Below are 25,845 nucleotides of genomic sequence, written 5' to 3'. Positions count from 1 at the left end.
GCTGCCCAGGTGGGTCTCGAACCCGTGGGCTCAGGCAATCCACTCACCTCAGCCTCCCAAAGGCACGGGATTACAGGCTGAGCCACCGAACCCAGCTTGTTTTTTTGTTTTTTTTTTTTAATTTACAATGAAATTTTTGTCCCTGTTTTAAGTGAATTAACTTTAAGTGGCCTTTTGCTGGCATTATTTATCCTCAGGAATTGGGAATTTCCTATATGGATATTTTCTGAAAGATATGTAATTTCTAATAAATATGAAGTAATAGCAATAACTATAAACAATGATCATGTTACAAAACTCTGTCTTTATTGGTAATTTTTTTCTTAACATAGTGGTTGTGAGGGTTCCAGGCTTATCCCATAGGGATTAGTTTTGAAAACCAGTATAAACAAAAATGTTACTTTAGGCAGACTCCACACTTTATGGTGCCTTTCAGAAATATTTTAAGTAGATTCATTTAGTTATATAGAATTGATTTTTTTCACCTGGCAAAGAGGCTCATACCCGTAATCCTAGCACTTTGGGAGACTGAGGCGGGAGGATTGCTTGAGCCCAGGAATCTGAGATGAGTCTGGAAACACATCAAAACCTCATCCTTATATAAAAATCAAAAAGATTATCTAGATGTGGTGGTGTGCACCTGTAGCTACTTGATGGCTGATGCAGAAGGATCGCCTGAGTCCAGGAGTTTGAGGCTATGGTGTGCCATGATCTTGCTGCTGCACTCCAGCCTGGGTGACACAATGAGACCCTTCTTAAAAAAAAATTTGAGTTAATCTAATTATGCTGTGTTCAAGTTTTTTTTTTAAATCACAGCAGAATACCAATAAAATTAATCATATACTACAAAGAAATTTTGAAAAATGTATTTAAAATACTCTAAAAATTCATAATGAGGATCAAACTTGATTCACTTTTTCAAAAAGAATCTGTACTTTGGCATTGTTATCCGGAAAAATGGCCCAGAAGCTAAGTTCTGGTCCTCCATTTCTGTCTAGAGAGAAAGTCCCTTCTTTCTTTCCTTTTCCCTTCCTGTCTACCTCTCTTCTCTCCATATCTCTAGCTGTATTTAGAGGTCTGTCATAGCACCTCAGACCAGAGGACTGGAGAGATTTGATTATCCAGTATCTGCTTAGAGCACCTTCAGTTTCAGTGGAAAAGTTTTGCTAGAAGTTCTTAGTGCTGAGCTGGTATTGTTTGTTTTTGTGCATTTGATGTGATACAGGTTTGTCCTAATCTTCCAACTGACAGCCTGGATTAGTCATTGCTGCCAAAATAAACAATTTCCAAAATTCAGAAGGGTAAAGAATCTCAACGTTTTATTTTTCATTTATACTTCATGATTATCTGCATGCCCACTGTGGGCTCAAAAGGGGGCTCTTTTTATAGTCACATTGGGACACAGGCTGGCAGAAGCTACCATCTTAGATGAGACGAAGAAAAGGGAAGTTTTGGAAGGGTTGGTGGAAGCATAATAAATGCTCTGGCCCAGAAATGACGTATGCCACTTCTCCCCAGAACCCTTCCACCAGAATTAGTCCCATGACCCTAACCTAACCACAGATGGAGTAGGAGCAGGGAAGAAGTGTGAGTGCAGTTCTACCCTGTGCCCAGCCTAGGGGATGGCACTGATGGCTGTCACACCAATAACCAGGAGTTATGGCATGTCTTGGTATTCCTCTCTTACCCAGGGTAAAAAGTCCTGATATTTTAACTCAACATAATATGACTTCCGGTTCTCTAAGCATCCAGACATAAAATATGGATTTCAATTGTAGCCTTGTGATTTAAATTCAAATGGAAAGACAGCTATAGATGGTAGAGCACAGAGACTGGAGTTTCAAGACTTGGGTTCAAGTCCTGACTTTCAGGAACTTGTTGTGTGGGGCACATTGCCTGGTTGTCCTGAACTTGCTTTCTGGTGGATATGATTTAACAGTATTCGTGAAAATACGAGCTGACCTGTTCTTGTAGAGTTTATGCAAACTGGTAATAAGCTGTTCAGTGTTCCTAAGAAGCATTGTTTGTTTTGTGCTGCCTGGGTCACCCTGGCTCACTAGGGAGTCACTCAGGTGCTTAGATCCCTGCGTTGACACATGTGAAGTAGTGAACATGTGTGCTACAGTCCTTGTGGGTTAGCATCATCACATCCTGCTACCATTCCTGACAAGGTCGAACTGATGCGCTGCCTCTCCTTTGCAGGTAGGGTTCTCTCCCAGTCTACTCCCGGAACTCCGTCCAAGACCATAACAATATCCGAGAGTGGTGTTATTGGATCAGCCTTAAATTCTACAACACAGACACCAAATAAAATAGCCATCTCACCTTTGAAATCGCCAAATAAGGTAAAAGTAACGAGCCACAAGTAGCTAATGTTGTGGTTGATGCCTTTATTTTGTTATTAGTCACTTTAGATACTTCAACTCTAATATATTCCCAGACAAGTAATAGGCATTCATTGAATACTCAATTAATTTGGTAATCAAGGATGTCTAAGAGATTAAAAAACTTATTTTAAACACATAGTAACGTAGTAATCATTTTGCATGTTAAGATGATTTCCATGGCCCATATAAGTGTGAATACAACAAAAATCTTTTGAAAAAAGTGTATTATGTGTTTAGTTTTTCTTCCGTTAAAATTTTAGCAAAGTTGTTGTCTTTGGGGAAGAATATTTATAGTTTTGTTTTTTGCTTTTGAGTCAGGATCTCACTCTGTCACCCAGGCTGGAATGTAGTAGCATAATCACGGCTCACTGCAGCCTTGACCTCCTGGACTCAGGTGATCCTCTTGCCTCAGCCTCCCAAGTAGTTGGGATATAAATGTGCACCATCATGCCCAGCGAATTTTTTGATTTTTTTTTTTTTCATTTGGAGTCTCACTCTTTCTCTCAGGCTGGAGTGCAGTGGCACACTCACTGCCACTGCAGCCTCAACCTGCTGGACTCAGGCGATCCTTCCACCTCAGCTTTCCAAGTAGCTGGAACTACAGGCGCACACTACCACACCCGGCTTATTTTTTGATTTATTACAGAGACGAGGTCTCACCAAATTTCCCAGGCTGGTCTTGAACCCCTGAGCTCTGCGCCCCGCCTTCTTTAATTTTTTTTAGAGACAAGGTCTTGTTCTGATGTCCAGGCTGATCTCGAACTGCTGAGTTCAAGCAGTCCACCTCGGCCTTCCAAAGTGTTGGGATTGCAGGCATGAGCCACCGTGCCTGGCCATTTTTATAGTTACTATATAGATATAAAATGTTTAATTTATTTTTTTTTGAGTTGGAATCTCACTCTGTTACCCAGACTGGAGTGCAGTGGTTGCTCCTGGCCACCGCAGCCTCGACCTGCTGGGCTCCGGCGATCCTTCTGCCTCAGCCTTCCGAGTAGCTGGATTTACAAGCACGCACTACCATGCCCGGCTGATTTTTTTAAAAATTTATTGTAGAGATGAGGTCTTGTCAAGTTACCCAGGCAGGTCTTGAACCCACAGGCTCAGGCAATCCACTCACCTCAGCCTCCCAAAGCGCGGGATTACAGGCTAAGCCACTGAATCTGGCTTAAATTTAATTTTTAAAAAAATGGAGATCTGTACTTTTGCTGGGTGATAGGACTCAGAGGACTAGAAATTGCCGTCAGATGCTGGTAACCCTATTATTAGTGTTTTTTCTTGCTTAAGTACATTTTACTAAAGCATTCAAAAGCTTTTTTTTTTTTTTTTTTTTTTTTTGTGGAAAAGCAGGATTTATTGAGAGGACAGAAAAGCTCCCAGAGTGAGAGGGGGTACTTTTTTTGTTTTTAGTCACTTTGCTGTCAGGTAAAGTAAGTAGTCCAACTCACTTTCCTAAAACATACAGATGTCTTGATACCAGCATAATGTTTTGAAAGACACATCATTCAGGTGGAAAACCAAGACTCTTTCTGAAAGGTACCACCTTGTCACCTGGAGGCACACTGCCCTTTGTACCTGCCTTCCTCCTTGATTTGTTACTGTTCACAGATAGAGCAGACATTAAACATTTGCCTTGCATTTTCTAAAAGTCAAACTGTTTATTTCTTTTTAATGAGACTTTAATTCAGTATATAAATATGATGTCTCTTAGAGCTTATTAAAGTGGAATTCTACATAATAATATAGATAATTTTTTTCTAAACGGAATAAACTCAGCAGATATTTGAGTGTTTTCTATGTGCCACGCATAGTGATAGACACAAGATAAAATGAAAATAAGATAAGGTTTTTCATTTCAAGGAGTTCATTAAGGGAGTTAAATTGAAACATTAAACATTGCGCTACAGAATTGTGACAGTCACGGGTGGATTGACATGCTCTGCACTGTGTGTGTCAGGGAAGGTCTGTGCAAAGATAGCTCTTCTTGAAAGGTCTTGGCCTGAAAGATGTGTTGCACTTAGCTGTGGATGGCCAGAAGGGGCTTTCTGTTCATGTGTGACACTTTACACAAAAGTGTGGCACTTCAGGGAGCTCCATTGTTTTGGCAGTATAAGAACCCAGGGTGTCATGGTTAGACACAAGGTCTTGTTATCTCAGGGGAGCTTGGATTTTCTTGTTCTTGAAGATGTTCTGTGGTTTCCCGTTGCTTCTAGACAGTGGTTCTTGCCTTTATCTGCACATCGACTTCACCTGGAGAGTTTTAGGAAATATCGCTACCTGAGTCTCATCCCCAGAAATTCTGTTTTAAGCTGTCTGGAGTTTGGTATCAGAATTTTGAAAAGCTCCTTAAGTGATTATAATGGCTAGCCTAGATTGAGAACCACTGCTCTAAGTAATAGGTGATTTGCATTTTTTAAAAGATGATTCTTGCTGTGTTGTGAGAGCGGGGTTTGGAGGAATGTGAGCCATGTGGTGGGAGAGAGCTGTTAAGTTAGTGGTTCTCAGCCTTGGCTGCCCCTAGAAACACCTGAAGACCTCGCGACAAGAATCCTGGCTGGCCTCTGCCTGACCTCACTTAAATGAGAACCTCGAGACTGGGCCTCTGTGTGATTTAATATTTCTAAATTCTAAAGCATAGGTCATGGTAGAGGATCACTGTTAGATTATGATAGTATTCAGGTTTGAGCTAGACTGGTACCTCTGGCGGAGGGAGGAAGAGGTGTGCTGGAAGAGGTTTCAGCCGTCACATTGGACACCAGCGTTTCAGGAGGAAATTGTAGGTGCCGCCTGGATTTCTGATGGGATAGCAGGGCAGATGGTGACACTGGGAGCTAACATGCCTGGTGGGTGTGTCACACCCTCTGACATGCTGTAGGAGCTAACTTGATTCCCTCCCATCCTTGACTTCAGCCATGCTGTGTGGGTTCTTCCTTCCTTGCCTCTTGACAAGTGTTCACTCTTCACTATAAGAGCAAGCCATATTTTGGTGATGAAGATTCCGAGGTGTAAAATGTCAGGCCAGACCAGAAACCTACATCCAACTGAGAGCTTCCCCTCCCTCAGACGAGATCCAGCCCTTGGGGGTCCGTGGTAGAGGGGACCATGCCCTGACTCTTCACTCTCCTACCTCTCCACCCCCTTTCTGATTTTTGCTTCTGATTGGATGGAAGGTTAGAGGAGAAAGGACAGGGTTTTACTTGGCTGGCACTGTCAGACCTGCTGCTGCTGCCCCCTGGTGGCAGGTGTCCAAGAGTGGACTTCTGTAGGTGTACACTTGAAGGCTTTTTGGAGGCACCATACCCAGTGCCCTGTTGTGAGCCATCTCCCTTTAGCTCTGCCTCCTGGAGGCCACCATGCGGCCTGTAACTTCTGAGTGCCTTTATCTGTAAGGCACGTGTCTTTGGCAGGGCCCCATCAGGATGCTGTGGACCTTCTGCTGTACCTGCTTGGCCAGCAGAGCTCCATGGAAGATGTGTAGCTTGCCTCACGGTTGTCTTCTGTGTCCTTGCTCTGCCATTGCAGTAGCTTCATCCATCTTCTTTCTGTCAGAATTTTCCAGGCTGGCACCAGTTTCTATGTTCCCAGGTTCCCTAACTCCTGAGGTTAGGTTATCCCAGGAACTCTAACTCTCCCTGTGTTGAATTTGGATGGCTAGACCAAAACTCACTCAAGCTTTTCTTTATCTTAGAAAATTGCCAGCCAGTGATGCACATGTTAATTTCCTTTTTTTGCAGTCATCACCCGGTCTTAGAGGGTTTTTTTTTTTTTTTAACTGCCCAAGGGAGTTTACACCTAACTGAGGTGTAAAGCCCTAGTGTTCTCTAAGCTTATGGATTCTCTTCTATTTCTAATCTTTTTTTCTAAATACATATGAGTTGGAGGATAGGAATCCTGTCTTTGAGTAAGTCTGGCATGAATGTTTTGTCCTTTTTAGAGTATAGGCGAGATTGTCATTTGTACTTCTCTGCTGTGGGGACTCACTTTGGCAAAATACTGACAATAGAAAATACTTCAAACTTCTCCCTTATACTAGAGAGGGGATATAGAAAAAAATGTCTGTTTTGTGCAGAGAAATGATTGGTTCTCAGATTTATCTGTCATTGAAGTACCCACTAATTATGTAGCATAGGGTGCCCCTTGGGAAGCTGAATGCAAGCAGTGACTAGAACTGTGGGTGTGGACACAGATACCAAGGGAGCATTAGGTTGTGTGTAGAGGGAAGGGGAAGAAGGACTGAACCACGAGGATTAAGAGTTAGTAGAACAGAAGGAGCGAGAGGGAGCAAATGAATGATGGGAGAGAGGGGAGGAAGGAAGTGATAGAAAAGAGAGGGAAGGAGGGAGGGAAGGAGTGATGGGAGGGGGAGAGGGAAGGAATAAGAGGGGAGGGAGGGAGGGAAGGGGTAATGGGAGAGAGAGGGAGGGAAAGGAGTGGGAGAGGGAGGGAGGGAAGGTGTGATGGAAGAGGGTAGGAGGGAAGGGGTGTTGGGAAGAGGGAGGGTAAGAGTGGTGGGGGAGAGGGAGGGAAGGAGTGAGAGGAGAGGGAGGGAGAAAGGAAGGATAAGAGAGAGTAAGGAAAGAATGAGAGAAGTGGGAGAGAGGGAAAGAGTGATGTGAGAGGAGGGAAGAGAAGGGTTGAGAGGAGAAAGGGAAGGAAGGAGTGAGAGAAGAAGCAAGAGTAGCTGAAGTGTGTAGGGCACACTTTCTGATGTCCCTGTAAGTAGGTTAAGAAAATGACTTTACAGGAAGGGTTTGCTGAGTCTCTTGCTGACCTGGGGTTGGGGGTGAACTTTATGGTAGTGTTTCCACTTCCTCCCTCCCATCCTCTGTGCTGTCATTGTTAAATATTTTACTTTTACATCGTATAAGCTGCATAATCCATTTTACTGTTTTAACTGTAGTCAAAATTACCTTGTTGAAGTAACTAAAAATAAGAAAAAAAAAAAGTTTTCATTTGCTTCCATCTTAACCGTAGCCTACATACTTTCTTTCTTTATGTAGCTCCAAATCTCAGACTGTTGTCAGACTTCTCTCTAGAGAACTTTCTTTAGTGGTTCTTTTATTTACTTATTTTTTAATCTTAATTTTTTTTTTTTGAATCAGTCTCACTCTGTCCTCCAGGCTGGAGTATAGTGACACACTCACGGCCACCACAGCCTCAACCTGCTGGGCTCAGGCAATCCTTCCGCCTCAGCCTTCCAAGTAGCTGGAACTACAGGTGCGCGCTACTTTGCCCAGCTAATTTTTTGATTTATTGTAGAGATGAGGGCTCACCAAGTTGCCCATGCTGGTCTCGAACCTGTTTTTAGGCAGTCCTCTCACCCTGGCCTCCCAAAGCACTGGGATTATAGGCATGAGCCACCATGTCCGGCCTAGTGGTTCTTTTAATGAAAGATTACTGACAGTAGATTCTCTCAGCTTTTGTTTGTTTGAAGAACATTTATTTCAGGCCAGGTGCAGTGGCTCATGCCTGTAATCCCAGCACTTTGGGAGGCCTAGGTGAGAGGATTGCCTGAACCCACAGGTTCGAGATCAGCCTGGGCAACTTGGCGAGCCCTCATCTCTACAATAAATCAAAAAATTAGCCGGGCATGGTGGCACATGCCTGTAGTTCCAGCTACTTGGAAGACTGAGGTGGAAGGATTGCCTGAACTCAGCAGGTCAAGGCTGTGGTGGCTGTGAGCGTGCTACTGCACTCCAGCCTGGGCAACAGAGTGAGTCTTGAACTCAAAAAAAAAAAAGAAAAAGAAATATATTTGTTTCGTCTGGATATGGTGGCTCATGTCTATAATCCCAGCACTTTGGGAGGCCGATGTGGAAGAGTTCAGGAGTTCGAGACCAGCCTGGACAACACAGTGAGACCTCATCTCTACAAAAAATAAATGCAAAAAATTAGCCAGGTGTGGTAATGTGTGCCTGTAGTCCCAGCTCTTTAGGAGGCTGAGGCATCAAGATCACTTTAGCCCAGGAGTTGGAGGCTGCAGTGAGCTGTGATTGTACCACTGCACTCCTGCTTCACAGGGTGACAGAGATCCTGTATAAAAATAAAATTCTTATTTTGCCATTATTTTTGAAAGATATTTTCAGAGGGTAAAGAATTCTGAGTTGATAGTTTTTCTCCTAGTGCTTTAAGGATGTCACTCTGTTGCCTTCTAGTTTGCATGGTGTCTGACAAGAAGTGTACTATAATATTTTATCTTTATTTCTCTATGTAATATTTTTAGATTTCAAGATTTTTTATTTGGATTTCTGTGGTTTTACTCATGTCTAAATGTGTGTTGTGTTTTATTGTTGTTGCTAATTTTTAAAAAATATGTTTATCCTGATTTTGAAATCTTCTTATATCTATGACTTGATCTTTTTCTTTCAGAAAACTTGGCTATTATTCTTCAAATATTTCTTAAGCCTTATTCATTTTCTCTTTTCATCCCAGGACTCTAATTTCAAAGACAATAGACTCTCAGAGCTTTATAGCTCTTGGATGCTCAACTCTGTTTTATGCCAGTATGTTTTTTCTTGTGTTTCAGCTAGGATAATTTTCTTGATATATTATTAAATTCATTGATTCTTCCCTTAGTTGTTGGGAGTCTGTCTACAAGTGGGCTCATTGAAGGACTTCTTTATCCCTGATCATGATATATATATTTTTTTGTTTCTAGCATTTCCATTTAACTCTTTCTTACAGTTTCTATCTCTCTGCTAAAATTCCCTGTATATTCATTGTGTGTTATCTGCCTCCCCTGCTAGGCTTATTAACATATTAATCATAGTTGAGGCTGGGCACAGTAGTTCAGGCTCACGCCTGTCATCCCAGCACTTTGGGAGACGGAGGCCAGAAGATTGCCTGAGCTCAGGGGTTTGAGACTAGCCTGAAACTAGCTTGGTGAGACCTCATCTCTACAATAAATCAAAAAATTAATTGGGTGTGGTGGCACACGCCTGTGGTTCCAGCTACCTAGAAGACTGAGGCGGAAGGATCGCCTGAGCCCAGCAGGTTGAGGTTGCAGTGGTTGTGAGTATGCCACTGCACTCCAGGCTGGGCATCAGTGGGCCTCTGACTAAAAAAAAAAGTATCTGTACGTATTAATCATAGTTAAAGCCATTAACAGATGGTTGCAGCTTCTAGGTCATTCCTGAATCTTGTTCTCATTTTTTTCTTTTTTTTTTTTTGAGTTGGAGTCTCACTGTCGCCCAGACTGGAGTGCAGTGGCCGCTCCCGGCCACCGTAGCCTCGACCTGCTGGGCTCCGGCGATCCTTCCGCCTCAGCCTTCCATGTAGCTGGAACTACAGGCACGTGCTACCACACCCAGCTAATTTTTTGATTTATTGTAGAGACGAGGTCTCACGAAGTTGCCCAGGCGGGTCTCGAACCTGCGGGCTCAGGCAATTCACTCATCTCAGCCTTCTAAGGCACGGGGTTACAGGCTGAGCCACTGAGCCCGGCTTTGTTCTCATTTTAGTAGTGGAATGTCCATCTGTAGTTTTAAGTTAAATTTAAAAAACGTTTTTTTCATTTCTCCTCTAGGTTGGAGAAACCATATTCTATTTAAGGTAGGTGACTTTGTGTGAAGAGTGAAGCCAGGCTGGTGATTCATACCAAAACTGGTCAGAAAGTATTCAGGATAATTGAACTTTTGGAGAATCGAACTTCAAGGAATATAGGGTTTGCTTAGGTTCTGGGAGATTGAATCAAAGAAATGAGGATTAAGGCATGGTGACTTGTACCTGTAGCCCCAGCTATTCTGGAGGCTGAGGCGGGAGGATTACTTGAGGAGTTTGAGGCCAGCCTGGACAGCATAGAACTTACATCTAAAATCAAAATAGAAATGAAGGTTAGAATCCTAGAGAACTCTTTCTTTCCCATTAATATTGGTCTTATTTAGAGTAGGCGAATATTACAAAACTGTAAACTGTGGTCACCTTTCATGTAATGTTAGCACGTTAAAAAAATGTTTTTATGATGAACATGAGCACACCTTTAGAAACGTCTTCTCTTTACTTTTGAGAGTCTGTGCCAATTACCCTGTACATTCTTACACCTACATCATGTTGATTTTGCTCTCCTTTCCAGGTGAGCACTCTCGTTCTTTGACCTTTATTTTATAGCACGTCTTTCCGTTTGTCCTGCCTATGGTAAGCAGTTGAGCTCACACAGCCACTTAGATACAGGATGTGCCTGAGTGCCCTGCAAAGTATTCAGGGCATATGCCATGCACAGGTAGTTAACTAAAAGTGTTTTTTCTCTGGTGTCAGAACTTCTTGTGCTCCTCTGACTTCTGGTCTTGAAGCTTGGGTAGAATTCCGTGAAGCTTCTGTAGTTAAATTCTAAATTCATCATTTTGCTGTACTTGCATTATCACATATCTATCTGTCCTTCCATCCATTAATCATCTCTCTTTTTTTTTTTGAGTCAAGGTTTCACTCTGTCACCCAGGCTGGAGGGCAGTGGCATGAGCTTGGCTTACCACAGACTCTTCCTGCTGGACTGGAGCCATCCTCCTGCCTCCGCCCCCCAAGTAGCTGGGACTGCAGGTGTGCACCACAAAACCTGGCTAGTTTTTTATTTTCTTGTAGAGATGACGTCTCGCCATGTTGCCTAGTCTGTCTTACTTTTCTTAATGCATTTCAGAATAAGTTGCACATATCTAATATGCGTCTCCCCAAATAGTTCATCAGCGTCTCAACCAGAGTTTACTTTTTGTTTAGAGGTTTTTTAAAGGTAAAGTGTACGTATACTGAAATACACAAATGTGAAAGTACCATTTGAAGGGTTCAGTTCAAATGCACACATATGTGCAATCCAAACCATTATTAATTAAGATTGACTCGGTATGGTGGCTCATGCCTGTAATCCCAGAACTTTATAAGGCTGAGGTAGGAAGATTATTTGATGCCATGAGTTTGAGAACAGCCTGGGCAACAAAGCATGACTGTGTCACTACCAAAAATAAGTTTAAAAAATTAGCCAGGCATAGTAGTGTGTACCTGTTGTTCCAGCTACTCTGAGGCTCAGGAAGAAAGATTGCTTGATCCTGGGAGTTTAAAGATGCCGTGAGCTATGATTGTGCCACTGCATGTCAGCCTAGGTGACAGAGTGAGACTTTGTCTCTAAAAAAAGATAAAGAGCGTTGTTATCACCCAGATAGTTAGCAATTTAAACATTTTTCCAGCCATTTCTGTATGTATCAGGATAAACAAGCCATCTGTCATTTGATGGGTTTTGGTAAAATCCTTTTTGATAAATTTTCTAGAAATTGAGAAAATGAATGACTACCGATTATTATTATCTTTCTTTTTAATGAGGGCTTCCAAAATCTTTTTAATAAGAGGGCAGGATCCAGGGTTAGTTTTTGTAGCCGCGGCTAGTCCACCGGTCTCTGGCATGCTTGAACTTCTGACCCTTGGAGTGGACATAGGGTTTGGTATGGCTGTGCAGGGTTCCCAGGGTCTTGCCGAAATGTCTGTACACCTCCTGGCCCTTATGAGGACCAGGGAGCAGGATGGTGCCGTGGCCCTTGGGGGAGCCCAGGGCTAGCTGGTCGAAGGTGAGGATCTTGCTCCCTGCCTTGAGAATGCGACTGCAGGCCCAACTGCTCACACACAGTGCGCATACCTTCAGTTTGGGTACCTCCTGAACCCGCATGTTATCTGTTATGGTCCCTACGACCACCGCAGTCTTGTTTTCCCTGCCAGGAAACTTCATTTTCCGGATCATCCGGAAAAGGGACAGTGGTGGCCAGTTGCTGCAACTCATAAACAACCTCTTCAGCACAACCTGGTTGAAGGTGGAGTTGGTTCTTCTGGCCAGAAACCTGTACAACTTGAACAACAGCCTCAGGTAGATGTCCTGGCTCTTGGGCTCTTTGCGCCAAACCTTTCGGTCCTTGTTGTGTTGGATGTCGACTCCCATGATGGCACATGCAATCCTGCTTAGCCAGGTCTGGAAAGGGACTACAGATGATTAAAAATCGTTTTGGCTAGGTGTGGTGCCTCATGCCAGTAACCCCAGCACTTTGAGAGGCCAAAGGGGAAAGATTGCCTGAGCCCAGGAACTCAAGACCAGCCCTGGCAACATGGCAAGACTTTGTCTCTACAATAGACCAGAAAATTAGCCAGGTGTGGTGGCTTGTGCCTGTATTGAAAACTATTTGGGAGGTTCAGGCAGGAGGATTGCCTGAGACTAGGAGGTTGAGGCTGTGGTGAGCCATGAAAGTGCTACTGCACTCCAGCCTGGGCAACAGAGCGAGATCTCAACCCCCAAAAAGCCAAACAAAATAAAAAACAATTTGAAGTGAAAGGAATCCATTATCTTAATAAACTGACAATTGTGGTAAGATTTGTAAGAATTGGAATTGGCTGGGTGCGATGGCTCATGCCTGTAATCCCGGCACTTTGGGAGGTGGGGGCAAGAGGATTGCCTGAGCCCACAGGTTCCAGACCAACCTGGGCAACATGACAAGACCTCATTTCTACAATAAATAAAAAAAATTTTAGCCAGGTTTGGTGGTGCACTCCTGTAGTTCCAGCTATTTGGAAGGCTGAGGCGGAAGGATCTCCTGAGCCCAGCTAGTCGAGGCTGTGGTGGCCGTGAGTGTGCCAGTGCACTCCAACCTGAGTGACAGAGTGAGACTCTGACTCAAAAAAAAAAAAAGAAATGTTAAAAAAGCAAGATTTGGAATTGACGTGATACAGGTATGGGCTCCTTCTATTCTATCGTGTGAATTTTTATTTGTATATATTTTTATTTTTTACCCATATACAAAATGGGTACATTAGGTAGGATAAAGAAGCAGAAGGAATAAATGAATGATAAATTATTCTTTTTCTGTGCTATGTGCATTGATTTTGTTTCACACTTTTATATAGTATGTTGACTGAAGACCTATATGGTTCTGTTGCCATATTTTCTAAGACATTTTTGCTATAGAAATTTAAAGTATATTCAAATGTTAGAATAGTATGATTATTCCCCCTGTACCTTTCACCCCACTGTATTTTATTTTTGAGCTGGGGTCTTGCTCTGTTGTCCCAACTGAAGGTCACTGATGTAATCATGACCACTACCTTTTACCATGTATTCATTCTGTAGATATTTTCTCTCAATTTGTGGCTTGACTTTGCATTCTCTTTACAGTATTTTTTTTTAGTCCTGTCTTTTGAATCATCTTAAACAGTAGGGTTTTCTTCTGTTGTTTGTTTGTTTGTTTTTTGAGTTGGAGTCTTTAGCATCGGCTAAAGTACAGTGGCACAATCACAGCTCACCTCCTGGACTCAGGTGATCCTCTCACCTCGGCCTCCTGAATAGGTGGGACTAGGGGTGCAAGCCACCACACCCAGCTAATTTTATTTTTTGTAGAGACGAGGTTTCACTATATTGCCCAGGCTGGTCTTGAACTCCTGGGCTCAAGCAATCTCCCACCTGGGCCTCCCAAAATGCTGGGTTTATAGGCATGAGCCATTGTGCCCAGGCAATATTGTTTCTTGATGCAAATTTTGAAAGTGTTTATGGTGTCCAGTTTCTCTTATTGCCTGAACAGTTATTGTCATATCCAAGAAAGCACTGCTAAATTCATTGTCATGAAGCCTTGGCCCGAGGTTTCTTCCAGAAGATTCTTTGGTTTTTTTTTCAGTTTTAGTTCTTACATGTGGATTTCTTTTGAGTTCATCTTTGTGTGTGGTGTAAGGGTAAGGTCCAGCTTCATCCTCTGCATGTTGTTATTCTGTTTTCCTGGCATCATTTGTTGAACATCTTTCTTTTCTCTGAGTAGCCTTGGCGTTTTGATTGCAAAGCCGTTAAACCCCACCCAGGTGGGTTTATCTTAGGCTTTGTATTTTATCCTATTGGTCCATATATCTGTCCTTATGCCAGTTTTGGTTTTACTTTTGAGTTAAATCTGTGATCCATTTGGAATTCGTTATAAGGAATGAAGTCTCAGGATCTGCTTTATGTTCACACAGAATAGCTGGTCCGCGTTGTACTCACTCTCATTGACTTGGGATGCTGGCTTTCATCTGGGACTTTTTATACTAGACTTTTGGAGCTTCTATTCCTCTAGTCTTAGTACTGTTCCCAGGCCAGTCCCATCCTATTTTCTTTGCCCTATTTTGAGAATATGCTTTAATTCTTAGCAGAGCTGGTTCTGATGATGACCTCGTCAGATGGTCAGTCTCATTTTGCCTCCTGTGATCATTTGACTCTTTCTATGACTGTTTCCATGGATACTTATACCTTATACATCACTTAATTAACATTTCTCATCTTTGTCACTATAATTAATAACTGTGACTCAAACATAAGTTGCTTAAAAATCCACCAAAAAACACAAGTGAGTGTCCTACACCTATGTTGTAATGTTTCGCCTGTCAGTCAATGCTGGAAGTTCCTGTGGTCATCTCAAGGTTTGACTCTGTCATTCATCATTGAATACACATGATATTGGTCTCTTCTTACTTCCCCATTTGTCCCTTTTAGCTTAAAAGCACTTTGAAGCTTGCAAATTGGCTTCTTGGTAAGTTTACTTATTTTAATAACTTAGTCTGGCGCCGGGCGCGGTAGCTCAAGCCTGTGATCCCAGCACTTTGGGAGAACAAGGTGAGAGAATTGTCTGAGCCCAGAGGTTCGAGACCAGCCTGGGCAACTTGGCAAGACCTCATCTCTACAATAAATCAAAAAATTAGCTGGGTATAGTGGCACTTGCCTGTAGTTCCAGCTACTTGGAAGACTGAGCCCAGCAGGTTGAGGCAGTGGTGGCTGGGAGTATGCCACTGCACTCCAGCCTGGGTGACAGAGTGAGACTCCAACTCAAAAATAAATAAATAAATAACTTAGTTTGGGAATTAGGATAATGTAAGCATAGTTTTTCCATGATGATAAGCTCTGTAAACATTGTCACAATTATCATTTGCTAAAACAAAAGAAGAATGCTTTATTCCTTTCTCTCTTTTAGCTAAATCTGCAGTTAAGTAAGGACTTTTATCATTTGCTAATTGAAAAATAATAAAGAAATTATTTTAAATACATAATTATATTAATCTGTAAATAGAAATAGCTTAGGAAATAGTACAAATAAAAAAACTTTCCAGTTCTTTTTTTCCTGAGTTGGAGTCTCTCTTAGTCACCCAGGCTGGTGTAGTAGCATGATCTCAGCTCACCACAGCCTCTACCTCCTAGACTCAGGTGATCCTTCCATCTCAGTCTCCCTAGTAGCTGAGACTACAGGCACACACCACCACGCCCAGCTTATTTTTTTATTTTTTGAAGAGACTAGCATTATGTTTTCAGGCTGGTCTGAAACTCCTAGACTCAGGCAATCCTCCCACCCTGGCCTCCAAAATTGTTGAGATTACAAGCATGAGCCACCACACCAGGACAAGTTCATGCTGAAGATTCTTAAAGAAGTCGCATAAGCTGTATTTCTGCATCAGATATGTTCCGAGGTGCATTCACATGAAATTTCTTGCAGGGCACTGTTACTCATGGAAGGGGCCAGTTTGTGAATTCTCTCAAGCAGTGACACCTATTGGAATGCTGTTTTATGTGGTCTTTTAAGTAGTAACTTTTATATGCTATTTTGTATTTTAGATGTTAAAAAATGCAGTTTAGTCAGTGGTTGCCAAGGCTGAGGGTGTGTGTGACTAGGCAGGGCTGTGCAAGGGAGAGTTCGTGGTGATGGAACAGTTTTACACCTTGATGGCAGTGTTGATTACATGAATCTCTACACGTGATAGGATATGTAGCACAATACACCCAACAAAAGGACATACATAAAGAAATACACACAAAATAAGGTCAAAGCTGGTGCAGCCGAAGTATGAGCCTGTTTTGTGGTTTAGTTAATAGTGTTGACCAACTGTCAGCTTCTTGGTTTTGATAATGTTTGGTGGTTAGTAGGATGTTATTCTGTTGGGAAGGCTGGGGAAGGATGCATTTGTTTTGAATTTCTTATGAATCTAAAATTATTATTATTATTTTGAGTTGGAATTGCACTCTGTCACCCAGGCTGGAATGCAGACACACTCAATGGCCACCGCAGCCTCGACCTGCTGGGCTCAGGTGATCCTTCTGCCTCAGCCTTCCAAGTAACTGAGGCTATAGGCGTGCACCACCATGTCTGACTGATTTTTTTATTTATTGTAGAGACAGTGTCTCAACCATGTTTCTCAGTCTGATCTCGAACCCCTGAGCTCAGGCAATCCTCTCACCTCTGCCTCCCAAAATACTGAGATTACAGGCATGAACCACCGTGTGTGGCCCGTGTCTAAAATTATTATAAAATAAAGTTCTTAAAAATGTCATTTATATTTCTGTTTAGTATACTAACTAATTAAAACACACTTCTGTGTTTCTTGGTGGCAGGTGTGTGGCTTCAGTCTTTGGCTCTCTTGAGGACTGAAGTTATTCACAGTTATTCAGTCACTTAACAGCCTTTCATCAGGCATCTGCAATAGCGAGTGGTGTAGCGTTTGGGTTAAGCAGCTGGACTTCGGAGTTAGACTTGCTTCAGATCCTGTCTCTGCTGCATTTTAGCTGTGTTACCTTGGGGAATTTACTTCATCTCCCTGAGCTTCAGAGTTTTTCCATCTAAGTTGGGTAGTGTTATTGATATTTGTATCAATAATGGTGATACAAACAGCAACTCATATTTATTGGATGTGTAATATGTGGCATGTTAATATTTGCACTTTACATAACTCATTTAATCCTTGCAACAATGAGAAAGGTACCATTTTTACGTTTTCAGAAGTTAAGTTACTTAACCAAGATCACACAATTAGGAAATGCTGGAGCCCAGATGAGACTCTGCAGTCTGGATCTTCTGGTTTTGGTTGTCACAGACCAGCCCTCCCACCAGGAATAGCTAAAGCAGAAGGAAATGGATTTTATACATCTGTCGAAGGCTCTGTAGATGTGTCAGGAAACCAGGTCTTAGGAACCACTGTCCTGGAGTGAAGAGAAGCCTGGAGGGTCAGCCTGGCATCATGTGTATGTGGCCTAAAGGCTGTGGAAGGGGCAGAATGGCCAGCAGGGCAGGCCTGAGGCTCATTGACACACACCAGGCCCGGGCCAGCTAGGAGGACGAGCACACGCAAGCACCATGTTCTGGCAACAGAGTAAGACTCCAACTCAAAGAAAAAAAAAGAATTTATTTAACAAAATAAACAATTTCAGCAGAGAGCTAGAACCCCAAAAAAGGAATCAGATGAATATTTTTCTTTTCTTTTTCTTTTCTTTTTTTTTTTTTGAGTTGGAGTCACTCTTGTTGTCCGGGCTGGAGTGCAGTGTCACACTCTCAGCCACCTCAACCTGCTGGGCTTAGGTGATCCTTCCGCCTCAGCCTTCCAAGTAATTGGAACTACACACGCTTGCCACCATAACTGGCTAGTTTTTGTAATTTACTGTAGAAACAAGGTCTCACCCAGTTACCCAGGCTGGTCTTGAACCTCTGGGCTCAGGTAGTCCTCTCACCTCGGCCTCCCAGAGTGCTGGGATTACAGGCTGAACCACCATGCCTGGCCAGTTGAATAATTTTCAGACTTAAAACTGAGATTAAGAACTCAACTTACTAGCTACAGATAAAGAAAAGATTAGATATTTTTGTTGTTGTTGTTGGTGAGTCAGGGTCTCACTCTGTCATCACCCAGGCTAGGGAGCAGTGGCACCATCTCAACACTGCAGCCCTGACCTCCTAGGCCTAGGTGATCCTTTTGCCTCAGCCTCTTGAATAGCTGGGACTCAGGCGTGCACCACCACACCCAGCTAATTTTTTAAAAAAATTTTTTGTAGTGATGGGGTCTTGCTGTGTTGCATAGGCTGATCTCAAACTCCTGGCATCAGGTGATCCTCCCGCCTTGGCCTCCCAAAGTGTTGGTACTACAGGCAGGAGCCACCATGCTCAGCCTAGATATGTTTTGAGAATTACATGGAGAGATTTTTTTCATCAGTGTCAGTTGGCCTGCACATAAGGAATCCTTCAGGCAGAAGGAAAATGATCCCAGGGAAGCACGGGGGTGTGGGAAGGATGGAAAGGGCAAGAATAGAAACAAGGTCTCATGATGTTGCCAGGCTGGCCTCAAATCCCTGGGCTCAAGTGATCCTCCTGCCTTGGCCTCCGAGAGTGCTGGGACGATAGGCATGAGCCATCGTGCCCAACCATAAGTGCTAATTTATATTCCTACATTGTATATTGTCATCGCTAGGGTAACTACTAAAAGAACAGTAACATGATATATAGATAATAAGCTAAGAAAGGAAAAAGAAGTCATAAAATGCTTAACTCAGAAGAAAGCAAGAAATGAGACAAAATGCAACACAGGAGGCCAGGTGGTTTAAGTGGGAAGCCATGCAGTGATTGCCGTGAATCCAGATATTTAAGTGGCTGCGTTAAGTGTAAGCAGACTTATATACTGATTTACAGTATCATTTGATCTGATTTTTTTAAGACCCAATTATATTCAGCTTATAAGATTTGTGGCTTAAAGTACAGAAAAGTAGAACGTAAAGAGATGGAAAAAGGAATACTGGGGAAAGAAATTAAAGAAGGCACAAACAAATGGAAAGATATCTTGTGCTCATGAATTGAAATAATTAATATTGTTAAAATGTTTATACTACCCAAAGCAATATGCAGACTCGACACAGTCCCTATCAAGAGCTGAGTAGCATTCTTTTCAGAAATTGAAAAAACAGTCCTGAAATTCATAAAGAGCCACAGATGACCCCCAGTGGCCAAAACAATTCTGAGTTAAAGTTGGGAGGCATCACATGTCCTGATTTAAAATTATTTTACGAAGTTGTAGTAATCAAAACAGTATGGCACCCGAAGAAAAACCAACACAAAAACCAGTGGAACAGCATATAGAGCCCAGAGATAAGTCCAAACATACAGTCACCTAATACTTGACAAGTTCACCAAGAGAACACGACGGGGAAAAGATAGTCCCTTCAATATGTGGTGCTGAGGAAACCAGTTTCCATATACAAAGGGAGAGGCTGGACCCTTACTTTATACCATATACAGAAATCAACTCAGAATGAATAGAACACTTAATGTAAGACCTAAGGTCGTGCAGCTCCTGGACGAGGACCCAGGGGAGAAGCTTCCTGAGAATGGCCGTGGCATGAGTTTTTGGATACTATACCAGAAGCTCAGGCTATAAAAGGAAAGATAAACAAATGGGACTTCTTGAAACTAAGCAGTTTGTGCAAAGGAAAGAGCAAGATGAAATGACAGCTTGTAGACTAGGAAAAATATTTGCAAAGTGTATATCTGAAAAGTGGTCAATATCCAAAAATTATGACAGACTCCTACAGACTGAGTGTGGTGACTCACGCCTGTAATCACAGGTCTTTGAGAGGCCAAGGTCAGAGAATTGATTGAGCCCAGAAGTTTGATACCAGCTTGGGCAACATAGTGAAACCGCATATCTACAAAAAATTTAAAAATTAGCTGGGAGTGGTGGTGTACACCTGTAGTTCCAGCTATTCAGGAGGCTGAAGTGGAAGGATTGCCTGAGCCCAGAAGGTTGAGGCTGCAGTAGCTGTGATTGTGTCACTGCACTCCAGCCTGGGCCACAGAGTGAGACCCCATTCAAAAAAACCACATGTACAACTCAATAGTAGAAAAACAACCAAAATAAACAGTAAGCAAAGGACCTGAGTAGACATTTCTTCAAAGAAAACCTAAAAGTTGCCAGCAGATGTATGAACAGGTGGTTGACATCATCAGTCATCAGGGAGACGGAAATCAACACCACTGGAGATGCCTTGTGCCCATCAGGATAGCTGTTACCGAAAAGCAGGTGCAGGCACAGGTATGGAAAGAGAGTCCTTGGACACCAACGGGGTACAGGGTACTGGAGGTTGGTGTGATCATCACAGAGGATGTTGTGGAGGTTTCAGTAGAAACAACACAGAGCTGCCCCGTGCCCCACACTCTCTCTTCTAGGAATATGCCCTAGGGACATAATATCATCATCTTGTGAGGGTGTCTGCACCCCATGTTCACAGCAGCAGCATTCGCAATGGCTGACATGCGAAACAGCCTCACTGTCCACAGGTGGACAAGTGAATAAACACACTGTCGTGTAGACACAGTGGAATGTTATTCAGCCTCTAAAAAGAAGTTTCTGCCACTTGCCACAACAGGAATGAGCCTTCTGGGCATTATGCCAGGCGTAGCAAGCCAGACACTGGGAGAAAGCACTGCATGATCTCAATGTGGGATCTATAAAAACAACAGAGGGTCAGATACAGAGGTAGGGCTGGGTGTGGTGACTCACACCTGTAATCCCAGCCCTTTGGAGGGACAGGGTTAGAAGGATCACTTGAGGCCATGAGTTTGAGATCAGCCTGGGCAATATGGGAAAACCCCGTTTCCACAACAAATTCTAAAAATTGGCAGGGCCCGGTAGTGCATACCTGTTGTCCTGCCTACTTGGGAGATGGGGGCAGGAGGTTTGCTTGCACCCAGGAGTCCGAGGCTTCGGTGAGCTGTGATCGCGTTCCTGCACTCCAGCCTAAATGACAGCGAAACCATGTCTCAAAAAAGAAGAAAGAAGAAAACAGTGGGTATTGGGGTGGTGGAAAGAGCAGAGGAAATGGGGAGATTCAGATCAGAGGGCTTAAAGTCACATGGGGGACTGGGCATGGTGGCTCATGCCAGCAGATTGGGAGGCCAAGATGGAAGGATTGCCTGCCCAGGAGCTTGAGAGCAGCCTGGGCAACTCGGTGAGACCTCGCTTCTATAATAAATCAAAATATTAGTTGAGCATGGTGTCACACACCTGTAGTTCCAGCTACTCAGGAGCCTGAGGCGGATGGATCGTTTATCATGCCACTGTACTCCAGCCTGGGTGAAAGACTATGATAAGAGTAGAGATAGGCTCTCGCAATGTTGTCCAAGCTGGTTTCACACTCTGGCCTCAAGGGATCCTTCCCCTCCCAAAGCACTGGGGTTTCGGGCATGGCCTCTGCACCTCCCTGCATCTTATTTCTTAATGTACTACTTTTCCCATTTTGAACTGATACAGCAAGGGCTGTGTCTCTTGTACCATTGTACGTATTTGTCTCAGGTTGCTTGAGTTTTCAGTAACTTCCATACTTACACATTGTATCCCCTTTGTATGCTTTCTGTATCATTTAATTCACTGATTTCTGTGGCTATTGTTATCTCTTCTCTTTATTTTGAATCTGCTTTTTGGCACCTCTACCTAATCATTTCCTTTGTCTGCAGAGTTTGCAAATTTAATGGCATTCTTTTTGCTTTTTTCCTGGGCATCTGTGAACATGTTCACAAATTTCAGAATGCTTCTTTAAGAAATTAGTATCCACATAGTAAATGTAGATATCCTCTGCCATATGTCAGTTGTCTTTTAGCCTGAGGGCTTTTTTTAGAATGAGGGGTGTAGTTGTTTACAAAATAATACTGTAGAGAACCTCACTTAAGCCTTTGCCTTGTGTGTGTATCAGTTAAGCATCAACTAAGGATATCTCAGAAGACTTGGGTGCTCTGCTTCTGCCCGTGATGAGTCTTGGGACACCTCGTTGCTTTGTCAGACTGAAGGAAAGGATTAATATTAATCCTTAATTTTTACAATAATTAAGGAAATGATTGAATTGACTGGCCATAGTGGCTCACGCCTTGTAATCCTAGCACTTTGGGAGGCGGAGGCAGAAGATTGCCTGAGACCAGCCTGAGCAACTTCGCGAGACCTCGACTCTACAATAAATAAATAAATAAAATTTTCCAGGTGTGGTTCACGCCTGTGGTTCCTGCTACTTGGAAGGCTGAGGTGGAAGGATCATCTGAGCCCAGCAGGTCAAGGCTGTGGTAGTTGTGATGGTGCCACTACACTCTAGCCTGGGAGATAGTGAGACTCTGACTCAAAAAAAAAAAAAAAAAAAAAAGATTGAATTAACTCAGACCTGGCCCACCCAAAACGACTTAGTTTTTCTTGCAGAGGCTTCTGATGGAACTTACCTTCTTGCCCCTGCGTGGGAGTACCTGTGCCTGGTGAGTATCATAAGCCAACATGGGCATAAGATGGGCTTTTCCTTCGGCTTCTTTAGAACCTGAGGATACACACTTTGTCACAGTTAATTTGGTAGGTAACGATGACACCTATTTGTACCGTCTTTTCTCTGTATTGAATATGCGACTGAATTCTGTGGGTTTAAAAAAATCCTTATAGATTTTATCTGATATTTACAAAACTGTAAGTTCTTGCAAATTAAGTAATACTTTCTTTGTAGCAAGTCATGTAACCCGGGCTACCGAGGATGTTACAGCTGGAAACAGAAGGAAGAATGCATTGATTTCGGCTTCCCTCCTTGTTCATTTCCATTCTCTTCTCTTTGAACAGGCTGTTTTTTTGATGGCTTTTGACGACTTGTAGGAGCATACTTTATCACTTGAACGCCTGTCTTAAGTTTAAAGGACCAGGATAGCCTAACCCAGATTAACGATGCCACGTTGTGTTGTTGAACAGGCGGTGAAGTCGACTGTGCAGACCATCACTGTGGGAGGCGTGAGCACATCACAGTTTAAGACCATTATTCCTCTGGCCACTGCGCCCAATGTGCAGCAGATCCAAGTGCCTGGAAGCAAGTTTCACTATGTCCGACTTGTTACTGCCACCACAGCCAGCAGCTCAACTCAGCCCGTTAGTCAGAATCCCACAACAAACACTCAGCCTCTTCAGCAAGGTTAGTGGCCATTTTTCTTTAGACAGTAATAAATGCTTTTAACTGGTCCATTTCTTGCTGAAATCCTGATAAGTGTGGCATTTCTGCTGAGGGTTTGAATCAATAGCTGTTGCAAAAGACAGTGAAATCAAATCATAGCTGTGTAGCTGTGGTATCATTCTGTTGGAAGTTGGTACAGTATGCTGTGATACCAGATTTTAATGATTATTGGTTCATCTGTGGTTGGCTGTTTTATTTATGGTTTTAAAATCTACCATTTCTGCCAGTGGGGTAGATTTAGAGGGAATCAGATTATTTTCTGAACTGCGAGTCTCCCCTTGCTAGGGTTTGGGTCAACTGAACTGACAAGTAGGCAAGATCTGAATGATCAGTAGGAACTTCCCATCTCTCTCAGCTTTTACTTACTTTGAATTATAATTGCTAATAAAAAGTGGTTACAATGTTCTGTTTTGCTTGGTTGTCTTTTTCCGGGAGGATTTCCTGTTGTCCTTTGTGCTTGCTGCTACCCCTTCCCACCCCCGTGCACATGCGCAAATACACATGTAGACACACCTGTCTCCCGCCTCCTTCACCACACCCTCTGCCCTCTCCTGCCCTCTTGCATGTACATGGCACCCATGCGAAGTCCCTGGTGTTCATTTGGATTTTTATAGTTTTGTCTTTTCTGTTCCATAAAAGATCTGTGTGTATATGTGTAATACATGCATATGTATTTCCTGTGAAATAATACAGACACATATTATTTCACATGAATAACAAGTTAAATTTACAGTGTTTATGGGTGATACACTGAATAGTTTTTCTGGTTCATCAAATATGTTAAGATGTCTTTTTATGGGCCTAACTTTTTTTGAGGGATTTACCCAAATGCCAGCGGGTCTTAGGCTAATTGTGTACATTGCCCTCGGGCTGGACAAGAGCCAGTGTTCAGAGGCTCCGCCATGTTGATTAGTTGCTGGCTTGCTGGCAGGTGGCATAGCAGAGGGACCAGGACAGTGCTTGTCAGCCTTTCCAGAACATCATCCATCATCTTGGTGAGGGGAGGAATCAACTTAAGAAATCAGACAGCCTCAAACACTTGAGGGTGTGGTTTCTGGAGTTTGGGTTAGGTTAAATAGGAGGCTGTTTTAAAGGATTGCTTAAAGCCGGGCTTGGTGGCTCAGCCTGTCATCCTGCACCTTTGGGAGACTGAGGTGAGTGGATTGCCTGAGCCCGCGGGTTCGAGACCCACCTGGGCAGCGAGACCTCATCTCTACAATAAAAAAAAAAAAAAGTCAGCCGGGCGTGGTAGCGCACGCCTGTAATTCCGGCTACTTGGAAGGTTGAGGCGGAAGGATTGCCGGAGCCCAGCAGGTTGAGGCTGCGGTGACCGGGAGCGGCCACTGCACTCCAGTCTGGGCGACAGAGTGAGACTCCAACTCAAAAAAAAAAAAAAAGGATTGCTTGGAGTTCCTGCTACAGACTAAAAAGACTGTGCCGGTGTCCACGAAGACTGTGCAGTGATCAGTTCCGTGCACTAAGGGAGGAAGAGGAGGAGGAGGACAGCTTGCTGGCCTGTATGCATGACATCTCTCCCAGTGTGTGTAGTACTTAGTGTCGGCGCCACTTCATGTTCTACTTTCTTCACTCCCAGGTGTCAATTAAAACTCCACATTCAGATGACAAATCCATGTCAATTCCGTGTCTAAGTTTCCAGGGGCTGTGGTGCTCATGTGTGTGGGAAGGGGCAGGGGGGTTCCCCCAATCCCCCATGTGATGAATGAAGGCAGGACATACCCTCCCCCATGACTTCTCAGAGCCACCAGGGTTGTCTCACTCCACTGGTCATGGCTGTCACTTCAGAGCCACTGCTGTGTGCTCAGGGACAGCAATCAGGGGCTCTGCTCCCAGGAGCAGAGGGGAGGGGGCTGTCCTTGAGGAGTGTCCTCTCACCGTGTCCTGACAGGAGTCCAGCCTCACCGTCATGCCTTCAGCCCTGCTAGGCTGTCTCCAGTGGTCATGATGACTTGGTTGGCCCTTGGGTAAAACCCAGGAAACTCAAGAGAACAGGAACAACATCATGCCTGGGCCTGATGTCACCACTCCTGTATCCCATGGTCCCAATCTCCTGGTAGAAGAACCTGGTGAAGATGTAACTCATATATCACCCCTCCGAAGTGTACAGTGCACTGGCTTTCGGTCTAGTCAACATGTTGTACGGCTGTCTCCACCATCATTCCGTCTCCCGGGCGGTCCCTCCCTGCCCCCTTCACCCTGGCTTGTACCCTGCTGTGGTAGCCTGCTCCCCTGCAGATCAGGGCACCCCTGAGATTCTCTCCTGGACTTGCCATCAGACTTCCATCCTCACCCAGTAAAGTGTCTGCTCCTGTCACAGTGGCCTTTCCATTCACGGACATGTATTCTTCACTCGTTCAGAGTCGGGATCTCACAACCAGCCTCTCTCCTTCAGACCAGGCTCAGGCTGCACTTGTGCTTCAGCGGACCTTGGAGAGCTGCCTTCTGTCTTCCGAAGACCCTGCCTTCACAGTGGGGATGGCAGGAGGCTGTTTTAGTAATCACTGCTTCTGGTTCAAGCACATGGGTCCCGTGCCAGCGTCTCTCCTGAGCTCCATCATAGCATGTCTGCATGTCCAGTTCCATCCTTCCAATCAGCTCATCCTGAGTTTTAGAACTGAGTTCTAATAGTTGTCGTTTCCTGGTCCCTTGACAACTCTGTGGTGACGTCCTCTTTCTCCCCTTGTTTCTGCAATTCTCCCA

General features: G+C 43.6%; 2 protein-coding genes across 4 annotated transcripts in view; one reads left to right on the top strand and one right to left on the bottom strand.

Annotated features, from left to right (window-relative positions):
- The window catches only part of LIN54 (lin-54 DREAM MuvB core complex component), a 55,235-nt gene that overhangs the window by 13,527 nt on the left and 15,863 nt on the right, over positions 1-25,845 (top strand). For 2 of the 3 annotated variants that reach the window (XM_008055603.2, XM_008055601.1), the window contains exons 3-4: positions 2,203-2,345; positions 22,872-23,088. In XM_008055603.2, coding sequence (XP_008053794.1) covers positions 2,203-2,345; positions 22,872-23,088 — 360 coding nt within the window. The remainder of the gene's footprint in view (positions 1-2,202; positions 2,346-22,871; positions 23,089-25,845) is intronic. The other variant, XM_008055602.2, reaches the window with a different exon arrangement.
- On the bottom strand, positions 11,728-12,294 carry LOC103257893 (60S ribosomal protein L18-like). The gene has a single exon (XM_008055600.1). The coding sequence runs from the start codon at positions 12,292-12,294 to the stop codon at positions 11,728-11,730; it is 567 nt and encodes a 188-aa protein (XP_008053791.1).

This window comes from Carlito syrichta, unplaced genomic scaffold (genome assembly GCF_000164805.1).
Source record: "Carlito syrichta isolate Samal-C Ts95f unplaced genomic scaffold, Tarsius_syrichta-2.0.1 Scaffold301890, whole genome shotgun sequence".
Taxonomy (NCBI): Eukaryota; Metazoa; Chordata; class Mammalia; order Primates; family Tarsiidae; genus Carlito; species Carlito syrichta.
The sequence above is the reverse complement of the archived record's forward strand: the minus strand, read 5'-3'. Positions and strand labels throughout refer to the sequence as shown.